Source organism: Drosophila innubila (assembly GCF_004354385.1).
Source record: "Drosophila innubila isolate TH190305 chromosome 2R unlocalized genomic scaffold, UK_Dinn_1.0 1_C_2R, whole genome shotgun sequence".
Classification (NCBI taxonomy): domain Eukaryota; kingdom Metazoa; phylum Arthropoda; class Insecta; order Diptera; family Drosophilidae; genus Drosophila; species Drosophila innubila.
The window spans coordinates 11,393,509-11,408,575 of record NW_022995374.1 but is presented as its reverse complement, the minus strand read 5'-3'; the positions used below and the strand labels follow the sequence as shown (position 1 = coordinate 11,408,575).

Sequence of the window (15,067 nt, the reverse complement as noted above, 5' to 3'; positions counted from 1 at the left end):
AAAGCCACTTCCAAATGCGTTTGACAATGCCGTACAAACTGTGAATGATTTAGCCAGTCAGAAGTGTTTGCGGAATAAAGGGTATGGGGAGGTGAAGATGTAGGAAGGATAGGTTGTTCCATATTGGTGACCGTCGCGCTCGTCGGCAAGGTAACGGCTTAAAATATATGGCCAAAAGGACATGCCGGAATCACACCGCAAGGAATCGCCACCGAAATCAACATTATGCCAAGCCGGACGATTGCCGCGATGCCTGGTCAACATAATGGAAACGTCGACGACTTGTGTTTCGTACTTCGTGCTCAGAGCTCCGAGTTCTCATCCCGTCGTATTCCATGCAAGAACATTTGGTTATTATTTCCATATAAAAGCCCAGCGCCCCAAAACGAACGGCAGCTATAAAAGAACGCGAGCCACTTGAAAGGATGTGTGATATTTGTGTTCGCGGTGGGGGGGAGGGGATTGGTGAATGGGTGCCTGGGCGGGAGGGGGGTAGGGTGGTATGTGTGGCAACTATGTGCCGTTTGCGGCGGAAGTGCCGCGTATTTTAAAATAAATGCGAGTGGAAGCGAATGGGGGAATGGCGGGATGAATGGGGAGTGTGAGAACCAGTTATGGTCGTTAAAATTGTCGAAGCACCGCAACAACAACAGCAGCAACAGCAACAACAACACGATGAGAACGACGACGTAGTCAAGTTCTTTTTGTGCAAGGCAGAAAGCATGTGAATGTCTCTGCCTGTGTGTGTGTGTGTGTGTGTGTGCTTAAGTATGTTTGTGTGAGTGTGTATGTGTGTAAGCGCCCATATGTATGCAAGCGATTTTCATTTTTGTTTAAAGCCCCCCAGAGTGCATTTCGCACTCGGTCGCTGGTAGTGCATGTGTGTGTGTGTGTGTGAGAGAGTGAGAGTATTGACAGTGTGAGAGTGTGTGGAGCGCAAGTGCCCGCATGTGTGTTTCTTACTTGTTTTTCGGCTATGGCATGTTTTTAAGCGTTTTACCCCAACCGCCCCAAAAGCCAAAAAGGTGCTCACTTGCCCGTTCCCCCAACCACTTACACATACACACACACACACATACTCTCTCTCTCTCATACACACACACACACACTCAGACATATTTGTAAACGTAATAATAAGCGTCGTCCCCTTTGACCCATCAATCCGTTGCCACTACCCCAATACCCACCGCTTGCCACTTTTCCAGCTCCCAAATGGCTACTAAGCGTGTGTAGAGAGCGACGAGCAAGCGAGCGTATAGCTGAAGCAACTTGGGGAGTGGGGTGATGGTAGCAGAGCTAAAAACAAAGCTCGCGCCACAGCCTGCAACTTTTATAATGGCATTGGCACACGGCGAACGGCAAGAGCACAAATACATTTATATATTGCATGTGTGTGTGTGTGGGTGTATTAAAAAAATAATGAAATAACAAACCCGAAGGTGTTGTTAAAAACGCCAACAATAAATTTCATCAATAGTTTGCACGAAACGCCAAAAGGATAAAGAAACCAAGCGAAAGAAACGACTGTTAAACAGTTGGCAATGCCATACAAAACAGAATCGATAAATTTGCGATCGAGCTGATAAAGCTGACCTCTGTCTGCAAAGCAATTGGCAGCACTATGCTTACTAAAAGAAACGACTTGAAAACAGTTGGATATGCCAAACAAAGCAAGATCGAAAATTTTGTGATCGAACTTAAAACTGACCTCAGTCTGCAACGCAATTGGCAACTCCTTGCTTACCGAAAACAGTTGGCAATGCAATACCAAACAAAATCGATCATTGAAATTTTCTCTGTTGCTTATCGATGTACTACATAAACTGAAGTTTAAAACAAAAAGCATTTATTGTTGTTGCTGCTGCTCTTGTTGGGTGAAAGCTTAAAGTGCAAGCTTTTCAACATGAAGGAATTTGTGGTTGTGCAGACAAAATGACGCTGCTACCAAAAATTCCCAAGGGCACCAGTCAACACAACATTGAGAGATCCCAACGCCCACAGCAAATCTATTTACCAAACTAGTTACCGTTAGACGCATACCCTTAGCCAATATAAATATGTATACATGCATACATATGTACAGCTAGCACATAGCCTATGCCCAAAGTGCTTTCTGTTGCTGCTGCTGTTGCTGTTGCTGCTGCTGCTGCTGCTGTTCTTGTTGCTGCTATTTTGGCGCCGCGCTCTTTGCAATGTCATAGCAAATATTTTGCCAATACACTGGAGACGCGCACACGTTGACGACGACGGCAACAACAAGTATTGGGGAAGGAGGGGGGGAAGCTGTAGAGCAGCAGGCAACGAGCAACTTATGGCAGCCAGTCTGGCAAAAACTGTCGCAATTCTAAGCCTCGCCTCAGCAGCGGGAATTCTCCTGGCATTGCCTGCTCACGATGACGACGTCAACGTCAACGTCGGCGTTGGCATCAACGTCGGCGTCGATGGTTTTAAAGATTTGGCTGCACATTTTTGGTAGGTGAAAAGCGAACGTACAACGAGTATACGAGTAGTTGGCTCCAAAACCAAATCAAAGCAATTTTTGAGGAATGCGTATTGTTGTTTTTGTTGTTATTTGTCAATAAGCACGCACTCATACACATATGCATACACACATACGAGTCATGCGTATGTATGTACATATGTATGTATATGTGCTGCCACGTCAACGAATGAGAATTCCCCAGAGAGTTGCGCATGTTTCGTTTGCTCGTTCATTCTTGTTGTTGTTGTTGTTGCTGTTACTGTTGTTGTTGTCCGTTGCCTGCTGGCTGCCAGCGCCAATGTGAATCCCTTGGGATTGGCCAGAGCCGTTGCCGACTCCCATGAGAAATACATGGCAATGGGTTTTCTGTGTTTTGTGCTTTTTTCGTACACTCACACACACACCCAAAGGTACACAGACACAAAGAGTGAGAGCGAGGGCAAGAGCGAGAGAACGAGAGCGCCAAAGCACAACAAAAAGAGCAAAGCCAAAGTTCTTTTCGTATGTTTTTTTTTGCGTTTCTTTGCTGCCGTTGCTGTTGTTGTATACGTTGGGGAAATTTTATCCCCGCTTCGCTGTGTGCAAGTGCATGTATGTGTGTGTGTGTAAATTTGTGTGTGGCGCTGTCTTTGGGGGCCTCGAGCCGGTTGCCAGTTACCGTCTCACATGTGCATTGGATTTATTGTCAATTTTATTTGTTATCATTGTTGTTGTTGTTGCTGTTGTAGTTACTGCGAGCTCTGTTTGCTGTTATTTACACTGACACAATTTGAAATTGTATTAAAAATTAACGGCACTTTGGTTGCCTTGGCTGCAGCTCGACTGTTGCAGTTGCAACATAAAAGCTACCCACACAAGCATATTTGGGGTTTACCAGAACGTTCAATGGTCCCCCCTCTCCCTCTCTCTCTCTCTCTCTCTCTCTCTCTCTTATTGGTAACTGTCTGGCTGTTAGGTGTACCGTTTCCCCTGGGCTACTCATGTCCAAAAATTTTAGGTTTGCTATGTAACATGTCCAGCCATTTTGCACTTGTCACATTTTGGCAACGGCATCGTCCAATTCCCATGGTACTACAGGCCATGCCCCAAATCAATCAAACACCCACACAGACACACACAAACACACAGATACTGCCGTCACTTGGGAACAGCTTGCTGTCCAACTTCAACTTACGTTTCAAGCAGGCGCGCGGCTTTGCCTGTTTACGTCGTGACATAGCAGGCAGCTTGATCAATAAGAAGAAGCAGCAGTTGATTAATTATCACACACACTATTTGTTAACTGTTTCTTTTGGTATTGTTTTTTTACGTATAAAAAGCGCGCGAAACACGTGTACACTAAAAAGTCACTGATAAATTTGTTTTTGGATTGCTCAAGTCGAGATATCCTTGCGCCTGCAGCGTTGGCAACTGACTGAAGCTTGCCTGTTGGCCCAAAACAGTCCTGGCATGCCAAAACACACGCGACGAAGAGAAGCAGCAGCAGAAGCTCTTAAACAAAATGGCAAACGACGCAGCGAGAGAGCGCAGTCAGCACACAGAGCAAGCAAATGAAAGAGAGTGAGAGAGAGAGAGGGAGAGAGACGAAGAGTGAGCAATGTCACCCAACCAACCACCCAAAAGCAAAGCAAACAAAAGCAAAATATGCCGGCAAATGTTGCAGAGCAGCAAAAAAAAAAAAAAACAAGAAAACAAAAATAGAACTAAGAAGCATTCCCCAGAGGGTTGATGTCGCAATCCGCAATATTCATCCCCTAGAGAATCGGGTGCACCAATCGGCGGTTGACGCGCTGGGTGCCCATTGCTAAAGCCACATGCTGTGGCAATGCGCCGTAGGAGACGCCGCTGATGCTGTCGCTGCCTGTTGCAATTACAAAAGTCAAGTCAATTATTTGTATGCCACGTCACGCGCCCCTTTTTCAACTTTTCGCACGTGCGTATGGGGGGTCCTAGTTTTCTACTTTGCCTTACCTTACATACACTGCTTTGATAAGGTGCTGCCCCTCTTAAGTTATCAAGCAATTTGTTGCTTTCTCAGCAGCGGGAGTCGCCTTCAGAATGCGTGAGAACGAGAAGGCGATGACACGCCAAACAGAAGCCGTTACGGCATCGGCATCATTAGGGTGACAAAATCCTCATTCATATTTTCACATTTTGGATTACACACACAACTCTTGATTCTTAATTTACCCTTGTTTAACTTTAACATACTGCAATTTACAGTTGTTTACGCTGAATATTTTTCTTATCTATAAAGCACCTTTAAATGTTTTCTTAAGTATGTTTAAGAAGTATCATATTAGTCTTTAAATTTTTTCATATACCTATTTAAGTTATTAGTCTTAACTCTCTTTAATCAAAAATTCACACAGAGAAATTAATTAAATCAATTTATATCAAACTATCTGTCATTTTTTCAACGTCCACTTAAATTTTAACTGTGAAATATTTTAAAATTGTGCATTATTGTTTAAGAATTTTACATAAAAATATCTCTTTGATAGTAAAAATTGTTATTAATTAAAGCTTAAAAAATTAAACTTAAGAATTATTTACCCTGCAACAGTTTCAAAAAGAGCGCGCAATGCGCAGTGCAAAATTATGGGCAACTGTTAACTGCTTGCCATCAGTAGTGACTGCTTGCTCTGTTTACTGCTTACAGTGTACTGCTTATGTATGCCTAAAAATATGCAATAATTTAATAAATTTTCGAGTAAATAGCACAAAAGGATATTAATTAAACAAAATTAAAAAAAAAAATTTTAATTTGACCTAGCTCAACAAAATATTAAGTCGCTACCTTTAAGCTTTCCTCTTATCGGTTTTCGAGAACTTGAAACTGTTATAATTTTGTCAAACTTTAGCCTATATCCTTGCGGAAAGTCAATTTAATCATTTTTTGACCTCTAATTTAATTCTGCATTAAAACTGGAATATGCAATTTTTTTCCATCACTGTCTATTTTTCCATACTCCTTTCCATAAACTTTCTTATAAACTTTAAACTCTCATAGCTTTGTCAAATTATAACCAATTTCCTTGCGAAATGTCAATTATATCATTTTTTGGCCTCTTGTTTAATATTGCATCAAAATTGAAAATATAAATTTTCTTCCATCACTGTCCATTTTCTCCATACTTTCCCCTTTAACGCTTTTTCAAATTAAAGAGTAAATTTCAATAGTATTTAGAGTTTTACATGTACTTTTAAAATGCGTGCTTTGTCTTTTATTGAACTTAAATCTAGATAGAAATCCAACTTGTTAACTTCCCTTGGAGTGAAACAAAAGGATGATACGAATATCCGCTTGCAAAAAAGTTCATTATACCGCTCCCCCACCAGATTTCCTTTATCGTTTCGCCACGGGATCTCCAGCTCCAGTGGCCCATTCATCAATTCATTCATGAAGCCTGGGAAGAATCGGCTTTGTTTACTATGGAGTACGGCGCGTAGTAAAAGTAGCGGCAAGCGGCGTCTTAACCCAGTCCAAAAAAAATAAGAAAAAAGGAGGCTGAAACCGAAAAACGTAAAGAAGAAGACAGAGGCAGACGAAAAAGAAAAAAACATCTGTCGTGGCAACATTAAAATCCGGTTGCAAGCTGCAAAGATGAGGCCAAAGTACGAGTAACTCGGAGAACATATGATTGAGTTGAGTTTCCCAAAAAAATGCACCTTTTGTGTGTGTTTGGAGCAACAGCAGCTGCCTCGATGTGAGCTAAGCCTCGATTTGGTTGTGGATGCCGCCTGTTGCTGCTCTGCTTGCAACAACAATACACACATGCTACAACTTGTTGTATGTATCTTCGACAGCAACAACAACAACAACAACCGCATACTCGTATAATGATGAGCTGCAGCACAGGACGAGTCTCTCAAGGAAGCGAAGCAACATTAAATTTGGAGTTTGTCGTTCAATTTTTATTTTAATTTTTCATTCTTTTTTGTGCCTTTCGTTTTTGTTATTGTTGAGGCAGCAGCTGCCTTGAGTTCTGACTGGGATTAGTTAAGAGCTGGGGAATCTGCAACAATTTCAGATAGGTCAAGTCAAAGCGAGGCGGTATTGTAATCTTTGGAATAACAATATTTTGATTAGTGAAACAATTATAATAACAATAATACCATATTATTTTTGAAGATTTTAAGGTTATTTCTTATCAGCAATAATTTTTATTACATAATCCAAATATTCGTAGTTGAATATTATCGATTATTTCAAACTCTCATAAATTGTAAAAACTGGCAGAAATTTATTCTTATCAATGTTTGATATCTAAATTAATTCTCTATCTAAGTTTAGCTCAATTTAAATTATGCATTTTTGTAAAAAAAATTTTGGATTATTTTATAGCTAATGGTTTGAGCTACTTTGCCAAAACATAGCTGAATGTTTGGCCTTAAAATCAATCGCGATTCTAAATTTTGCTAAAATTTGAGCATTAATCTTTTTTGGAAAGGTATATTTTATGTTAATAAATTTTCGAAAATATTTGTACAAAATCCAAACAATTACCTTGCGCAAAGTCTTCATCCAATTTTTTTTAGCTGTAAAATACTTGTGAAAAAAAGGGTCTGATTTTTTTCTGAGATTCCTCTAATAGTAATAGCAAATAAATGATCACTTATTGAGCTCTAAATTGAATTTTCAATTGTTTTTAGCTGTAAAATATTTGTGAATAAAACTGGTCTGATTTTTTTCTGAGATTCGTCTAAAAGTAACAGCAAATAAATGAACTTTTTTTTTTTTTAATAATCTCAGAATATATATATTTTAATTTGCTTTTTTTTTTAAATATACGTACTATACTTTTAAGTTTCCATTTATTAAGTTAATTGTGCCTATTCGAAATAAAAGAATTTAAAATACAAAATTATTTTTTTTTCAATACAAATTATTTGTCTTTCGCTTTTTCATTGATAAATTTTTCTGCTCAGGCGCTTAGTTGTCGTTTTTTTCTCTCAGTGCAGGCGCGTTGCCAGAAAGTAGCAGGCAGCAGGCAGCGGGAGAACAAAGGGCAGCAAGGTAAAAGGAGTGGAATGTAGGCAGTGAGACGACAACAACAACAGCAATAATAACAGCAGATGGAACTACAGCCCAACAACCCAACAACGAGAGTCGATGCCGAACAACCGAGCAATCAACCGACCGACCGACCGACCGACCGAAAGAACGTCCGACGAAGCTGCCACAAAGCGAGGCACAGTCAGAGTCAGGCTAACCGAGGCTCATTCGAAATTTGTGCGTGCAACGCGAAGGACGTGAAACGTTTGTGGCACTGAGTTGTTGTTGTTGTTGCCATTGTCGTACGTTTGCTTTTTTTTCCTTTCATACTCATAGCAGTTTTGTGAGCGCGCCCTTAGTTGCCACCCCGTGGCAAGCATTGTGCTCGCAGCCCGTGACGTCAGCGCGTCAAAGAAATAAAATCAAATAAATAGAAAAGTAAAAGGGAAAATAAATAAAAATAAAATAGCATTAGATTGCGAACATGTCGGCGGATAATCAAGTGGAGCCAGTGGCAGCAATGGCTGCAGCCGCATCCTCATCGGCGGCAGGATCAGCGCCAGGTTCCGCCTCGGAGTACCTGAAACGCACCTGCCTCATCTGCGGCTGCCAGACGAACCAGACCATCAACATCTACGAGCCGCGCTCTGGGCCAAATATTGTGCAATTAATTCAAGCGAAATTCAAGTTTCAGGTAAGTTGCAACAACACGACGCGCCACAAAATTAAGAAAAAAAAAAAACAACAAACAACAAAAATCGATAAGAACACTGAATGAGTCATGTGTCCTTCGTCTGTGTGTGTGTGTGTGTGAAAAAGGGGATGAAACTGTAAACTGTAAGCGAGATTAGAAGCTGCCTGCTGCCTGCTTGCCCCTCTGCCCCCTTGCCACTCCCTCAGGTGCTTGCAGCAGCCAAGCGTGTGCACTTTGAAAGTCTCGCCAGAGCAGGCGAGGATTGGGAATGGAGATGGGGATGGGGATGGAAAGGGAAGTGAGTATGGGAGTTGGGTTGGGTTGGGTGTTCAGTTTGTGCTCCGACTGTTGGCTAACGGCATTCGCGAAATGTTCCGGCTTGTTGCAACTTAGTCGGCTTGTGTGCCACATTCGCCCTTTACAGAAGTGTGCAAAATAATAAGAACACCTTCACATAATATTAATATAATTATGTGATGTATCATTAGAGTGATGTTAGAGAAGTAAAAAATGAATGGAATTAATAATTACAGCAAGAAAAGAGAATCCTTAAAAATATGCCAATTTTAGAAGTCAATTCTATAAAGCCTGAGATGGAAAAGAATATAAGAGAGCTTTTTCATATTAACTAGTGTGGAAACAAAGTGTGGAAATCGATAAAGGGTCTAGTTTTTTTAATTTGTGATAAAGTACCGAAATTAATAAAATGAAATGTATCGTTTTCTTGTGTAAAGTGTATCTGAACCCACTTTGCTTGTTTTTTCACTTTGTTCTTATATTTCAAATACCATATTTTTGAGTTAGCTTAGCAAAGATATTACAAAATACGGACAGCAGAATTTATATAATTACTGAAGAATTTAAAAACCTTACTTAATATATTATAAAAAAATTATAAGAGATTTTTATTATTATTATAATAGTTACTATAAATATTATAATTTATTTCAATTATTTTAATAATAAATTAACAAATTAAACTATGAATGCATTGAATGAATTAATTAAGTTGCTCTTATTACATTGCACACGTCTGTATCTGTATCCTGAACTATATTCGTATTCGAATTCGTATTCGTATCCGTATCCGGTCGGTTAACTTGGCAACTTGGTAACTGGATAGCAGCTGGTGCATTTCCCTTTGTAATCGGACACTTTGCATGTGGCAGGCACTGTGGCACAGTGGCACTTAATCAATACGTCGTGTCCTTTTCATAATTTTCAACAGCTTGTTCTAATATATGCCATGGGAAAATTGTGGCATGTAGCATGCATACGAAAACTACGCATAGATTGGATTACCTGTCAGCGAGTGACTGAGAGAAAGAGAGAGCGAGCGAAAGAGAGATGGAGTGAGAGAGAGAGAGAGAGCCTTGAGCAACTCACGAACCTGCCACACAGCAGCTGCCGCTTCTGCTGCGACAATTCGTGCATATCTTTGGGGCAACTTGTCGTCCAAGTGTCCCAACTCTGTTTATGATTGATCCAATTTCTGCGGGTCGCCTCTTCTTCTGGCCACAGTTTGAGGCAGCTTCAGCATCAGCGACAGCTGTATTTGCCACAACTCACTTACCCCGCATAACCCTGAAACCCAAGCAACTCTGCTTCTTGCTTCTTTTCGCATACCGAACCATTGTCTCCGTCATTTAGGTAAACGTCTCTCTATAGAGCGGAAACCCAAACAATGCCAAGGTACATGCTCGTTCTCACATCCTTCAAGAAGATCGTCTCCTCAGATAATTCTATTCTTTTATTAACTAACAAATATAAGGGATTCAGTCCCTATACTGTTTTAATCTTAATAAAGGATCGTTTTACATTAATCTAAGGACAACAATAACACATGATCTGACAACCATTTAGCTTCAATTTGTAATACATATAATATCTTTTCTACACTTTAACAAAACTGTTTTAACTTCAATTCAAAATATTATATTAGATCAAAAAACAACACGAAAGCTAACCATTTTTATCTTCAACTTGTAATCTCCCAATTTTTAATATATTTGTGTTTCTTACAAATATTTTTCATATTCCAACAGAACTGTTTAATTTTTAATAAGATCTAACCACCTATTAAAAACTAAATGTATCAAATTTCCATTAATTTGTTGGTTTTAATAAATATTTTCTATCTTCCAACAGAACTGTTTTGATCTTAACGCACATAACATTAAGAAACCCAAAAAGATTTGGCTGAAACTTAAAATATCTCAAATTTCATTCCACTTGTTGTTGTTTTTCGACTGATTTTCTTAAGCTAGGAACTTTCAATATAGTACTTACAATTGGAATTGGGAAACCATAGAAACAAACATGAAAATTGAACAAAAACAAATGAATGTGATATGAAGAGGGATGACATCCAAATTTGAAGGACTTCTTAGCTTGTTTCGGGAGCAGCTCCTAATTGGATAAAACTTGGACAGACTATTGAAAGCATATGAGTTTGAAAAGGTGACAGATAAGGGAGGATAACATAGATTAAGGGTCGAAAGTTTTTTTAATGACCTTGCAGAGAATATTACAATTTGGTCACGAAAAGTGTAACGCTTTAAAAAAGGCGTGAAAGATCATAGTCTTATTTTTTAGTTTGGAATATATCTCGATGTAACAGAATATATATATGTTCCTCTTTTTGCGAGCTAAGTATATCAAGTATAGAATACTTAGAATACAATAAATGGGAATTTTTAATTATAGTATTAGAAGTTAGCACTTCTACTTTATATCAATACTTTTTAGAAATATCTACACTGCTCTAAATGGGTATAGAAATATATACCGCATGCCTAGGATAACCTTAATTTCTTGTTGTTATTTCCGTTATCATTTGCAAAACTAGACACCACCTGCCGTCTGCCTAGAAGCCGTTTACACCCCCGACAAGATTCCGAATGCCTCGTCCCTTTCCCCCATTCCCTGCATAATGCTTCGAATGACGGTGCCATAAACGATCCAAACTTCAGTTTCAGTCATTCATCTGTCTGCTTACGTCTCTCTCTCTCTCTCTCTCTCTCTCTCTCTCTCTCTCTCTCTCTCTCTCTTGCCTTAGCTCTGTTTCGTTTGCTTTATCAGCTTTGCGTGTGGCTTGTCGGTTGTCTGGATTGCACCTGGCCTGTAATTTGCATTATTTTTACCGTTTACATCTGGCCTATGGGATCACACACACACACACACACACACACATATATACACATAGCATGATCGTTGAGTCTGATCCTGGTTGGTTCTAATTCCTAAGCAGCTGTCGCTTTGGCCGCGTGCCTAATCACATTTTATATTTATTATTGTATTTTGTGTGTCTCCTTTTTGTTGTTGTTCCTTTCTTCCTTCGTTCGTTCGCTCGCTCGTTCGTTCCGCTTGCACCACTCGATAAGAAAGGCGCGTGGCGAAACAAGTTTCCCAACTCCAACTCCAACTCCATATACTCAATCCCTTTTTGCCTGGTCAACTGGTTACCTCAATAATTTCGTATATGTTTTTTTTTTCGTTTATTCATTCTGTTTTCTGGAGCAGCTGCCGCTGCTGCTTTTGGCCACAATTTTCGGCTGGCAGGTGCACGAAATTATTATTGTTGTGCGTGGATCAGTTGGTAATTAATATGCCTCGGCCTGGGAGACGACTGTTTAAACTTTATGATATTTTTTGCACCTTCGACTGGGCAGGGCGCACTCATTAGTGGTCAACTCACCGGTGGTCATCAGCTCCTCTCACACTCTACATTCTTTCTTTTTCTGTGTTTATGCTTCAGTTGTGATTCAATAGGCAGGACCTCAAACAGTTACATTGCATTTCTTCAATTTAAAAGGGAAGGCTAAGCTTTACTAGCTTTTACTGTTGTGTTAATACCCTGTAAATATAGTTTAATTAATTTTGCACTTATAAATTGCTTACAATTTTTAGTTACAAGTAACCACAATATTCAAATGGCCAGTGTTGCCATATTGCTCAAATTAAATAACTGCCAATTTCACCTAACTCTCCTACTCATTGCCATTTTAGCTATTTTACACTAATCTTAGCTATTTTAAAATATTACCGGAATTACCGGAACCGTTAACCAAAACTAACAGTTTCATTTTTAGTACCGGATCTGAAACCGTAGTCGAATAAAAATTCTCTGTCAAGAACCGAATACAGAAACGTTGTAACGGTACGGTTGTAGTAAAGTTGCTAGGTCAAAGAGTTGTCCAACTTCAAACTGTCATAACTTAATCAAAACTGAACCGATTTTCAAGCGGAAAGTCATTTTGATCATGATTTGGTCTTTAAATTGATTCTGCATTTAAACTTTTATCATATAGAAAATTTGTTTGTTTTTCGATACTAAGCCATCTATCATCCAATTTTCCATACATACCCCTTGACATTTTTTCAATAACTTTGATCTCTCATAACTCCATAAAAAATTAACCGATATTCAAGCGGAATGTCATTTTGATCATGATTTGGCCTCTAAATTAATTCTGCATTTAAATTTTTATCATCTAAAAAATTTTATATTTTTTCGATACTAAGCCATCTATTATCAAATTTTCCATACATACCCCTTGACATTTTTTCAATAACTTTGATCTCTCATAACTCCATTAAAAATTAACCGATATTCAAGCGGAATGTCATTTTGATCATGATTTGGCCTCTAAATTCATTCTGTATTCAATTTTTGTTCATTTAGAAAATTTAATTATTTTCGACCAAGATTCGATTTAGATGCTAAGGGTCCCCCCTTTGAAATTTCGAAAATTCAAAATTTTAAATCTCATGTTTTCACTTTTAATCAACTCTTTATATTGTAATTAGTATAAAACAACACTTTAGACTTGATTCTGAGACCTTTCATTTTTTTGTAAAAAATCATGTGAAATTGAACAAAAAATTTGACTTGTAATGAGGCTAAATCCGCAGTCTGACCATCTTCAAACTGTCATAACTTGATCAAAACTGAATCGATTTTCAAGCGGAATGTCATTTCGATCATGATTTGGCCTCTAAATACATTCTGCATTCAAATATTATTAAATTCGTTCAATTCGTTTTTTAGATCTGTTCCGGTTTTTACTCTTTTTAATTGCATTTCATAATTCTTAAAATATTTTCACCTAGTACTTCACCACCTCACTCCGAAGGTCACTTTAAATTTCACCTCATCCCACTCCGAAAGTCGGCTTTAATTAATCGCTTTCTCTGTCTAATTGCAGCCACTGAATGAGGATAAATTCCTGTGCTTCAGCTGCAACAATTGGCTGATCAACTGGCACTCTCTGCAGGCGCTCAACAGCAACGATGCAGAGAGTCAGAGTCGGAGTCAGAGTCCCTCGCATATGGGCAACAACAGCAGCGGTGGCCTTGTCCAACAGCAGCAGCACCAGCAGCAGCAGCAGAGGCGGAAGGATCAACCCATGGAGCGAGCCAGGTTGCGGCCAGTGGCTCAGGTGCGTCCTCAGCCCCAGATGCCATCCCCGTCTCAATCCCAGTCACAGATCCCGCCCACAACACACGCTGCACCTGCACCCGTTATCAGCTACAACAAGCGACGCTTTGGCGGACGCAGTGCATCCAGTTCGGTGCGGGGCATGCGTAAAATGCTGCGTCACTGTTGTGTTTGCGGTGGTGCAATGGTGCTCCGCCTGCTGACCACAACGCCCGCCCAAACGCTGGCCAAACTGGCCCAACGCAGCGGACGGAGTCAGTGCCGCAAATGCCGCGAGAGTGAGATCTCCAAGTGGCGCACGTTGCACAGACGCAGTGTGGCCAAGGTGGTGCAACTGCAACGCGTGCTCCGGCAGAAGAAGGAGCAACAGCAGCAACAGATCGTCAAGGAGCAAACTCTAGTCAAGGTCAGGCCCACACCTACGCTCCCTTACCAAAGATTCCAAGCGCCGCGTGTCGATGGCAAAGTGGTGGCCATGTTCCGTCGCCTGGGCACCACACTGGAGTCGGAGCAGCCAAAGCAGTCCGAGGAGCCAATGCCCACCGAGCGTCCCCTGCGGATCATGAGTCCCGCCAAGCAGCGACCACGCTGGACACGCACACTGGACGACGATGAGATACTCCTGGAATTCGATAGTGTTATATCGGAAGTGCTGCCGGCTACGGCGACGCCTCTTTTAACCACAGCACGTCGACGTCTTTGCTATCAGTTTACCAACGAGCAGGAAACGGATGAGCATGACGAAACGGAAACGGAAGTGGAAGTGGAACCCGCTGAGCAAGTGACAAAGGATAACCGCAAAAGCGTTTTCAAATTTTCCCACCAAACACATGTGAATCTGGCAGGGCTGCAACTGCCGCAGGGACTGAGCATCACTTTGATATAAAGCGCGCCCCAAAAAATATAAAAATAAAAACAAATATAACAATGAATAGTCAAATTGAATGCACATTGAATGCAATCATTAATTAGTTTTAGTTTAATGTTTAATTTATATGGTACCTCGATCAAATTATAATTGTTAGTCAAAATATTAGCAAAAGAAATGACCTAAGAATGTTAAGTTAATGTATGGTATATCAATGCAAACCAATCTATATTTATAAAGTATATAAATTAGACATAATTAAACTACCCCTCCCCCCTGCCACAACAAATACTTTCCAAAACAAAAGAAGAAAGTCATCGCGTCTAGTAACGTTTAACCTCGTAGTTGAATTTGTTTGCATTTGCCACGTTATTGCTCCAAAAATGAAAGTATTTATTATATGAATATATTAAATATATTAATAAAATTAACTAGCACAACTACAATCCAAACATAATCTTTAATTTTGAGTTTAAATTGCTGTTAGCAGTGACGGCTAAGCAACAGTGGCGCCACTGTTTACCGCCTTGTGTTGCCAACTTAGCCGATATAGCGCTGCCAGATACTGCAATTTTTCACTGAGC

At 39.9% G+C, this 15,067-nt stretch overlaps 2 protein-coding genes across 2 annotated transcripts in view; one reads left to right on the top strand and one right to left on the bottom strand.

The window, feature by feature from the left end:
• LOC117782929 (zinc finger protein 423 homolog) overlaps positions 1 to 3,699 on the bottom strand; it is a 37,854-nt gene extending 34,155 nt beyond the window's left edge. The window contains exon 1 of the mRNA XM_034620029.1: positions 3,657 to 3,699. Within this exon, the coding sequence (XP_034475920.1) occupies positions 3,657 to 3,699 (43 nt within the window). The remainder of the gene's footprint in view (positions 1 to 3,656) is intronic.
• Positions 3,700 to 7,684: 3,985 nt separating this feature from the next.
• On the top strand, positions 7,685 to 14,867 carry LOC117784065 (protein phyllopod). The gene is made up of 2 exons (XM_034621667.1): positions 7,685 to 8,175; positions 13,383 to 14,867. Exons 1-2 carry the CDS (start codon positions 7,966 to 7,968, stop codon positions 14,499 to 14,501), a joined length of 1,329 nt encoding a protein of 442 aa, XP_034477558.1. The 5' UTR covers positions 7,685 to 7,965; the 3' UTR covers positions 14,502 to 14,867.
• The last annotated feature ends 200 nt before the right edge of the window (positions 14,868 to 15,067 follow it).

What these genes read in the sequence shown, in the direction of transcription:
- LOC117784065 (XM_034621667.1), top strand. Translation starts at nt 7,966, where the DNA reads ATGTCGGCGGATAATCAAGTGGAGCCAGTGGCAGCAATGGCTGCAGCC. An exon ending in AAGCGAAATTCAAGTTTCAG is followed by an intron (nt 8,176 to 13,382) that starts GTAAGTTGCAAC and finishes GTCTAATTGCAG; the next exon opens with CCACTGAATGAGGATAAATT.